Raw genomic sequence first — 9,425 nt, 5'->3', positions numbered from 1 at the left:
TATTGCAACGCAAGGCTTAAATTTTTTCTTCAGCTCTTTCAGCTTGAAAAATGCCAACATGTTCTTCCCTTTTGGCTTTTCAACTCCAAGTCTTTGCACATTTCATTATAATAATTGACTTTGTCTTCTCAAACTGCTCTTTGAAATCTTCTGTTCAGCTCTTTTATCTTGTCATTTCTTCCATTGGCTTTAGCTACTCTTCATTCAATGGCAAGTTCCAGAGTCTCTTCTGACATCCATTTTGGTCTTTTCTTCCTTTCCTGTCTTTTTAATGACCTTTTGCTTTCTTCATGGATGATGTTCTTGATGTCCTCTCAAAATTCCTCTGGTTTCGGTCACTGGTATTCAATGCATCAAATCTATTCTTTAGGCGATTTCTAAGTTCAGGAGGGTCATATTCTGACTCTAATGGACATATTTTAATTGTCTTTAACTTGAACTTGTACATGAGCAGTTGATGGTCTGTTCCACAATCAGCTCCGGCCTTGTTTTGGCTGAAGATATTGAGCTTTCGGGGAAGTGGTAGCAGACAGCTTTTTGGAGGGCCAGAACTGGTAGGGAAGGCAGGGAAGTAGCAGCAGATAGCTTTTGGCAGGCTAGAATTGGTATGGGAGGTCAGAAAGTGGGAGTAGAGCAGTTTGGAACAGCTAAAGGGTGACAAACTCATCTGTCAGTTTGTCGTCCTGTGGTGGCTTGTGAGTTGCTGTCCAGCTGAAGGCTATGCCACTGGTGTTTCAAGTGACAACAGGGTTACCCATGGTGGACAAGTTTCAGCCGAGCTTCCAGACTAAGACAGACTTGGAAAAAGGAAGAAGCCATCTACTTCTCAAAGAATTGGTCAGTGAAAACCTTATGAATAGCAGTGAAACACTGCTTGATATGTTACTGAAAAAGAGCCCTGAAACATAATCTGATACAGTGCCAACAGATGAGACCCTCGACTCAGAAGGCACTCAAAATATGACCAGGAAAGAGCTGCCTCCTTAGAATAGCACTGACCTTAATGATATGGATGGAGTAAAGCTTTCAGGACCTCCTTTAGCTGATGTGGCATGACTCAATATGAGAAGACACAGCTGCAAACATCCATTAATAATCAGAACATGGAATGCATGTTCTGCATGACTCTAGGAAAATTGGATGTTGTCAAAAATGAAGTAGAATGCATAAAGATTGATATCCTAGGCATTCATGAACTGAAATGGACCAGTTTGGGCCATTTTGAATCAGACAGCCATATGATCTACTATGCTGGGAATGACACATTGAAGAGGAATGGCATGGCATTCATCATCACAAAGAATGTTTCAAGATCTATTCTGAAGTACGTCAGTGACAGGATAATATCCATACACCTACAAAGAAGACCAGTTAATACTACTATTATTCAAATCTACGCACCAACCACCAAAATCAAAGATGAAGAAATTGAAGATTTTCACCAACTTCTGCAGTCTGAAATTGACCAAACATGCAGTCAAGATGTGCTAATTATCACTAGTGATTGGAATGCAAAAGTTGGAAACAAAGAAGCATCACTGGTAGTTGGAAACTATGGTCTTGGTGATGAAAATGACACTGGAGATCACATGATAGAATTTTGTAAGACCAAAAAATTATTCATTGCAAATACCTTTTTTGAACAACACAAACAGTGGCTATATACGTGGACTTTGCCAGATGGAGTACACACACAGGAATCAGATTGACTACATCTGTGGCAAGAGGTAATGGAGAAGCTCAGTATCTTCAGCCAAAACAATGCCAGGAGCTGATTGTGGAACAGACTATCAACTGCTCATATGCAAGTTCAACTCAAAGCTGAAGACAATTAAAACAAGTCCATTAGAGCCAGAATATGACCTTGATTATATTCCTCCTGAATTTAGAGACCATCTAAAGAACAGATTTGATGCATTGAACACCGAAAACCAGAAAATTGACATCAAGAACATCATCCATGAAGAAAGCAAAGGTCATTAAAAAGACAGGAAAGGAAGAAAAGATCAAAATGGATGTCAGAGGAGACTCTGAAACTTGCCCTTGAATGGAGAGTAGCTAAAGCAAATGGGAGAATTGACAGGATAAAAGAGCTGAACAGAGATTTCAAAGAGCAGCTTGAGAAGACAAAGTCAATAATTATAATGAAATGTGCTAAGAGTTGGAGTTAGAAAACCAAAAGGGAAGAACATGCTCAGCATTTCTCAAAGTGAAAGAACTGAGGAAAAGATTTAAACCTCAAATTGCAATATTGAAAGATTCCATGGGCAATATGTTGAATGATTCAGGAAACATCAAAAGAAGATGGACAGAATACACAGAATCACCATACCAAAAAGAATTGGTATCTGATCAACCATTTCAGAAGGTGGCATATGATCAAGAACCAATGGTACTGAAGGAAGAAGTCAAAGCTGTACTAAAGGAATTGGCAAAAAAAAAAAAAGCTTCAGGAATTGACAGAATATCCATTGAGATGTTTCAACAAATGGATGCTATGCTAGAGGCACTCACTCAGCTATGCCAAGAGATATGGAAGACAGCTACCTAGCCAACTGAGTGGAAGAAATTCGCATTTGCACCCTTTCCAAAGAAAGGTGATCCCACAGAATGTGGAAATTCTCAAACAATGGCACTGATATCACACACAAGTAAGATCTTACTGAAGATAATTCAAAAATGGTTGCAGCAGTATACTGACAGAGAACTTCCAGAAATGTAAGTTGGATTCAGAAGGGGACATGGAACAAAGGAATCATAGGTGATGTCAGATGGATCTTGACTCAAAGCAAAGAATACCAGAAAGATGTTTACTTGTGTTTTACTGACTATGCAAAGGCATTTGATTGTGTGGAACAAAACAAATTATGGATAACATTGAGAAGAGCGGGAATTCCAGAATACTTAACTGCACTCACGAGGAACCCATGCATAGACCAGGAGGCTGTCATTCAAAAAGAACAAGGGGATACTGCATGGTTTAAAATCAGGAAGGGAGTGTGTCAGGGTTGTGTCCTTTCACCATACTTATTCAATCTATATGCTGAACAAATAATCTGAGAAACTGGACTATATGAAGAAGAATATGGCATCAGGATTGGAGAGAGCCTCATTAACAATCTGCAATACACAGATGACACAACTTTGCTTGCTGAAAAGTGAGGATGACTTGAAGCACTTACTGATGAAGACTGAAGATACAGTCTGCACTATGGATTACATCTCAACACAAAGAAAACAAAAATCCTCACAACTGGACCAATAAGCAGCATCACAATAAATAGAGAAAAGATTGAAGTTGTTAGAGAATTCATATGGCTTGGTTCTACAATCAAGGTCAATGGAAGCAGCAGTCAAGACATCAGAAGACGTATTGCATTGGGCAAATCTACTGCAAAAGACCTCTTTCAAGCACTGAAGAGCAAAGATAACTCCTTGAAGACTAAGCTGTGCCTAACCTAAACCATGTTATTTTCAATCGCCTCATATGCATGTGAGAGCTGTACAATGAATAAGAAGATCAAAGAAGACTTGATGCTTTTAAGCAGTGGTGTTGGCAAAGAATACTGAAAGTACCATGAACTGCTAAAAGAACTAACAAATCTGTCCTGGAAGATGTGCAGCCAGAATGCTTCTTGGAAGTGAGGATGGCCAGACTTCATTTCACATACTTTGGTCATGTTGTCAGAGGGACCATTCTCTGGAGAAGGATGTCATGCTTGGTAAAGAAGAGGGTCAATGAAAGAGGGGAAGGTCCTCAACAAGATGGATTGGCATGGTGGCTGTAGTGATGGGCTAAGGTATAGGGATTGTGAGGCTGGCACAGGACCAGGCAGTATTTCGTTCTGTTGTACATTAGGTCGCTATGAGTCAGCGACAACGACACAACAGCACATAACAACATTGAGTTTTTCCAGCGCCTCTTGCCACAGATGTAGTCAATCTGATTCCTGTACATTCTATCTGGTGAAGTCCATTTATGCTGCCATTTATGCTGTTGAAAAAATATATTTGCAATGAATAAATCATTGGTCTTGCAAAATTCTATCATGCGATCTCTAGTGTTATTTTTATCACCAAGGCCAAATTTTCCAACTACTGGTGATTCTTCTTTGTTTCCAATTCTTGCATTCCTATCACCTATGATAATTAATAAATCTTGATTGCATGTTCAGTCAGTTTCAGACTGCAGAAGTTAGTAAAAGTCTTCCATTTCTTCATGTTTGGCTTTAGTGTTTGGTGCGTAAATTTGAATAATAATAGTATTACTTCCTTGCAGGCATATGGATATTATCCTATTCACTGACAACACTGTACTTCAGGACAGATCTTGAAACATTCTTTGTGATGATGAATGCCATGCCATTCCTCTTCAATTTATCATTCCCAGCATAGTAGATCATATGGTTGTCTGATTCAAAATGGCCAAAACCAGTCCATTTCAGCTCACTAATGCCTAGAATATCCATATTTATGCATTCCCCTTCAGTTTTGACAACTTCCAATTTTCCCAGATTTATACTTTGTACATTCCATGTTCTGATTATTAATGGATGTTTCCAGCTGTTTCGTTCCATTTTGAGTCATGCTACATCAATAAATGGAGGTCCTGAAAGCTCTATTTTATCCATATCATTAAAGTCAGCTCTACTCTGATGAGGCAGCTCTTTCCCAGTCATATTTTGAGTGCCTACCAACCTGAGGGGTTCATCTTCCAGCACTGTATCGGACAATGTTTCAGGGCTATTCATAATGTTGTCCAGAAATACATCAGACAGTGTTTCATTGCTATTTGTAAGGTCTTCACTGGCCATTTCTTTGAGAAGTAGATGGCTTCTTCCTTCTTCTAAGTCTATCTATCTGGAAGCTCTGCTGAAACTCAACCACCATGGGCAACCCTATTGGCATTTGAAACACCACTGACACAGCCTCCAGCCTCACAGCCTCCAGCCTCACAGCCTCCAGCCTCACAGCAACTAGTTCTCTAGCGCTGCTATAACAGAGAGATCACAAGTGGATGGTTTTAACAAACAGAGATTTATTCTCTCACAATGCAAGAGGCTAGAAGTCTAAATTCAGAGTGCTGGCTGGACAGTAAGGCTTTCTTACCATGTGTCTCAGGACTCTAGGAGGTTCCCCGTGCCGGAACCCTGAGTCCCAAAGACACACTTCACTCCAGCTCTTCTTTTCTTGATAGTAGCAGTTCCCTCTCTTTCTGCTTTTCTCTCCTTTTATCTCTTGTAAGATGAAAGGTAATACAAGCCCAGACAAAATCCCCTAATATTGGATCAGGTCTGTGACCTGATTAAAGGTGTTGTATACTGCCTAAGGCACTTGACTGCCAACCAGAAGGCTGGTAGTTCAAACCTACCAGCCACTCTTCGGAAGGAAGACTGGGCAATCTACTGCTATAGAGATACCACCTCAGATACCCAAGATGGGTGTTTTTTGTGTTTTGTTGTTGTTGTTGTTGTTGTTGTTGTTTTGGTTATCCTACTCTAATCTCTCTATATTGGATCAAGGCTAATCACATGAAATCACAACATTGGGCAAGATTACATCATTGCCTAACCACCACATTACATCATTAACATAACTGCCAAACCACCAAGAATCATGGCCCAGCCAAGTTGACATATATTTTGGGGGAACACAATTCAATCCATGACATTCCCCAACTTGATCTACAGATTCCATGCAATCTCTATCAAAATCCCAGCTGTTATCTCTGCAGAAATTGGCAAACTTATTCTAAAATTCACACAAGAAAAAGGCAAAGGGACCAAAATAGACAAAACAACCTTAAAAAAGAGAAACAAATTTGGAGGGTTCACACTTCCTAATTTCCTATCTCACTATACAAAGCTACAGTGATCAAGACAGTACTAGCATAGGAATAGACATAAAGGATCAAAAACCAAATCACTGCTGTCAAGTCAGATCCGACTCACAGCAACCCCTTCTTAGGTTTCAGAGGCGAAAGTAGACTCCTTGGGAGTCTAAAGAAGTAGATTGCCCAACCTTCCTTCCAAGGAGTGGCTGGTGGGTTTGAACTGCCAGCCTTCTGAAAATATCCACAGTTAAAATGCCTTAGGCAGTGAAATAGAATTAAAGTCCAGAAATAAACTCTCACATTTACAGTCAACTGATCTTCAAAGAGGGTGCCAAGACAATTAAATGGGGAAAAAATCATCTTTTCAGTAAATGGTGCTGGGACAACTGGCTATTAACACGTGAAATAAAGCTGGACCCACAGACCACACAGTATACACAAAAATTAACTGAAAATGGATCAAAAGCCTAAATGTAATAGCTAATACTATAAAGAAAACAGAGTAGTCAATCTTTGTGACCTTGAATTAGGTGATGATTTCTTAAACAGGACACCAAAAGCACAAGCTACATGCACAAAAATAGATAAATTGGACATTACCAAAATTACAACTTTTGTACTTCACAGGACATCATCAAGAAAATAAAGAGACACCAAACAATGGGGCTAATGTCTTTACTATTTACCTTGTTGTAAGATCTCAGCTACCTAAATGTTTCCAAAGAGTTCTGACCTCTAAATTTCAAAGTAAGTCATTTTCATGACCTTTTAAGTAGATCTGGATTTTCAAAAGCAGAAAGAGCTTTCTCACCTGTGTTCTAGTTCTCGGATGGACAGTATCACTCCTGATGTTGATGGCTTCTGCTGTATTGTGGCCAGAAAGGTGAATTCACTCTTATTCCGGAACAGCTGAATTAATTTCTCACTCACATGAGGGGCTGCATGAATCTCTCTTTCTGTATCTACAGAGTCAAAGAGGAGGAGCAGGAAAATCAGGATGGGAGAAAGAGGAGAGGTAAAGACAAGGAGAAGAAAAGAGAAGAAATATAGAAGGAGGAAGAGAAGGAACACAAGAAAGAAGAAGAGAAAAGATCCATAGTTAAAACTGCAATGTCCAAAGGATTCAGAGTATATCTTTCATTGACCCCTCCTGCCAATAGTTTTCATTTTCAGGAGCCACCCACCATGCCATAGTGTTGCATTCATTCAATGCAAAACCCAGAAATGCCATCTCTGTCACCATGCCCACTTGTCACTTTGACAAGTTCACAATGATTTTCTGACAGAAATTTTGGCAGGACACTGGGCAATTCAAGCTGCTGCAAACAGATTACGTTGCTGTAAGTAAGTTGAGAGGCAATCAGATAAATGGTGTCCTATATTCAAAGAATCTTGGATGTAGCAAGACCCAAATGCTCTCAGCAAGCTCAATTTCACTTTTCCCATGGACTAGGTTTCCTTCTCCCCACAAAGCATCTAAGGAATTCTGTCCTTTCCTTGCATCCAGCAGAGATTTACTAGTACTAATAATGCCAGACAACTCTGCCTTTGCTTAAAGAATAAATATAAGGCACACTCGTGATCCAAAAACGTGCCTGGAATTTCTCTAGAAACATGCAATGGATGACTTTCCTCATGAAATATTCATTAAAGCTAAAGACAATCTGGCAAAGGTAGAGGGGTGTAAGTCCAGTCATCATCCCCCTCCTGGGCAGGAACCTTTCTTTCTCTAACATTCCCATAATGAGAGACATCCATCACTTCAAACTCAGATCCACTCTTGTCATGATAAACTGGGCATTATCTCATTTTATGTGATACTTCTTGGGCTCAGATCAACTTGATGGCAATGGCATCAGATACATCCTGGCATCAGAAAAGGGACAATGAGGGAGAAGATGACAGAAAACTTTTTGGAGGATGATAAAGGAACATTAAAGGCATGTTCAGTGGCCTCCTGTCACACCCTGGCCATCTCCTCTGACTGTATGATAACTACTTAGATATTTCTCCAGCGCTGCATGAAGAGCCGTCGAAAAAACAGAACTTCAAAGGCTGTACTGCCCAAGCAACATCACAGACTTAGATGGACCTTGAAGAATATCATTGCAAAGAGTGTTTTCTAACAAATTAAATCCTTGAATCCTTGACCTTGGGCCTCAGTCTTCTCATCTGCAAAATGAGGGGGAGGACCTGGGCCTTTCCAGTTTCCAAACTCACTGCTGTCGAATTGGATCTGACTCATAGTGAGCCCTCCTTGGGTTTCCAAGGCAGTATCACTACACAAGTAGATTGGCCAACCTTCCTTCCGAGGAGTAGCTGGTTGGTTTGAACCATTACCCTTCTGGTTAGCAGTCAAGTGCTTTAGGCACTATGTCACCAGAGCTCTTTTTCCAGTTTAGTGTCCTTTGATTCTATGAATTGCTGTTTCAAGTTTGCAGTACAGAAAAAAAAGGTGGCAGTGGGGAGCATGACAGTTTTTCTCAGCTGTAAAAGTGCAGGCTATGGATGGCATGAAGCAAGGATGGCCCTCTACCATGGAGGCACCCAACCCAGGCAGAGAACTCTAGCAACATAAGACCTACCGGGACAGCATTCACTTTCCCACCAAAAGAACGCCTTTCACTACTTTACTCTCAAGTGGCATGCTATCAGCTGTTGTCAAGGGCTGAAGTAACAGCCACTTAAAGAATGCTTCTATACCTTCTACAAAATCAAAGGGTTTAAGGACGATTGGGGGGGGGGGCACTTTGTAACAACTAGCAAATGTTTGTTAGCATCATTTTCATTATCTTTACTATTAGGCAGAGATCCTCATTATAAATTCCACCTCAAATTTAGTGCCAGAAAAACATTTTTCCCTTGAATGTATCTGTTTAGTCAAAAAGAACTAATTTTCCTTTTATACTCATCAATTAGGAATCAACTGATTGGTAGTGGCTGCCTGGAGCAAGCATTTGAGAAAGATTCTGAAATTCAGGCTCAAAGAAGAGAGGGTCATGATTCATCAGCCACGCCTGCTATGAATTCAAATGGAAGAAAGCACAAAAAAAAAAAAATTCAAACTCACTGCCATCAAGTCAACTGTGACTCACAGCAACCACTCCTTGGATTTCCAAGGTGGTATCACTGCGGGAGTAGATTGCCCCATCTTCCTTCTGAGGGGTGGTTGATGGGTTTGAACCACCAACCTTCTGGTTAGCAGTCAAATGCCTTAGGAACAAAGGGATGTGAATATTGTATCAGGTTGGGGTAACCTCAGCTCTCACTCACTTCTCCCTGGGTGATATTAATCAGCCTTATGGCTGACGACCCCAAAATTTGTATCTCCAGCTCCAAACTCTCTCTTAAGTAATAGATTCATAAATTCAATTGCCAACTTCTTATCTCCTTTGAGTCTTTCAAATTGTATATGCCCATAACAGAGCTCTGGATTTCTCCCTACTTTCAACCCCCTATTTTCTCCTGCAGTTCACAGACTTGGTATATGGCATCACCCAGTTCCTGAAACCAAAAATATAGGAATTGTCCTTGATCCCTCCCTTTTCTTTACTCTCCATATCTAATCCCAACAGCAGTCACTGGGGGCGGG

General features: G+C 40.4%; 1 protein-coding gene across 1 annotated transcript in view; it reads right to left on the bottom strand.

Moving 5' to 3' along the window:
* NELL1 (neural EGFL like 1) overlaps positions 1-9,425 on the bottom strand; it is a 1,238,690-nt gene that overhangs the window by 1,121,126 nt on the left and 108,139 nt on the right. Inside the window, exon 3 of the mRNA XM_007955935.2 lies at positions 6,645-6,795. Within this exon, the coding sequence (XP_007954126.1) occupies positions 6,645-6,795 (151 nt within the window). The remainder of the gene's footprint in view (positions 1-6,644; positions 6,796-9,425) is intronic.

The sequence above is a fragment of the Orycteropus afer genome, unplaced genomic scaffold, assembly GCF_000298275.1.
Source record: "Orycteropus afer afer isolate SDZICR_OR568_19922 unplaced genomic scaffold, OryAfe1.0 scaffold00014, whole genome shotgun sequence".
Lineage (NCBI taxonomy): Eukaryota > Metazoa > Chordata > Mammalia > Tubulidentata > Orycteropodidae > Orycteropus > Orycteropus afer.
This window is presented reverse-complemented; position numbering and strand designations above follow the sequence as displayed.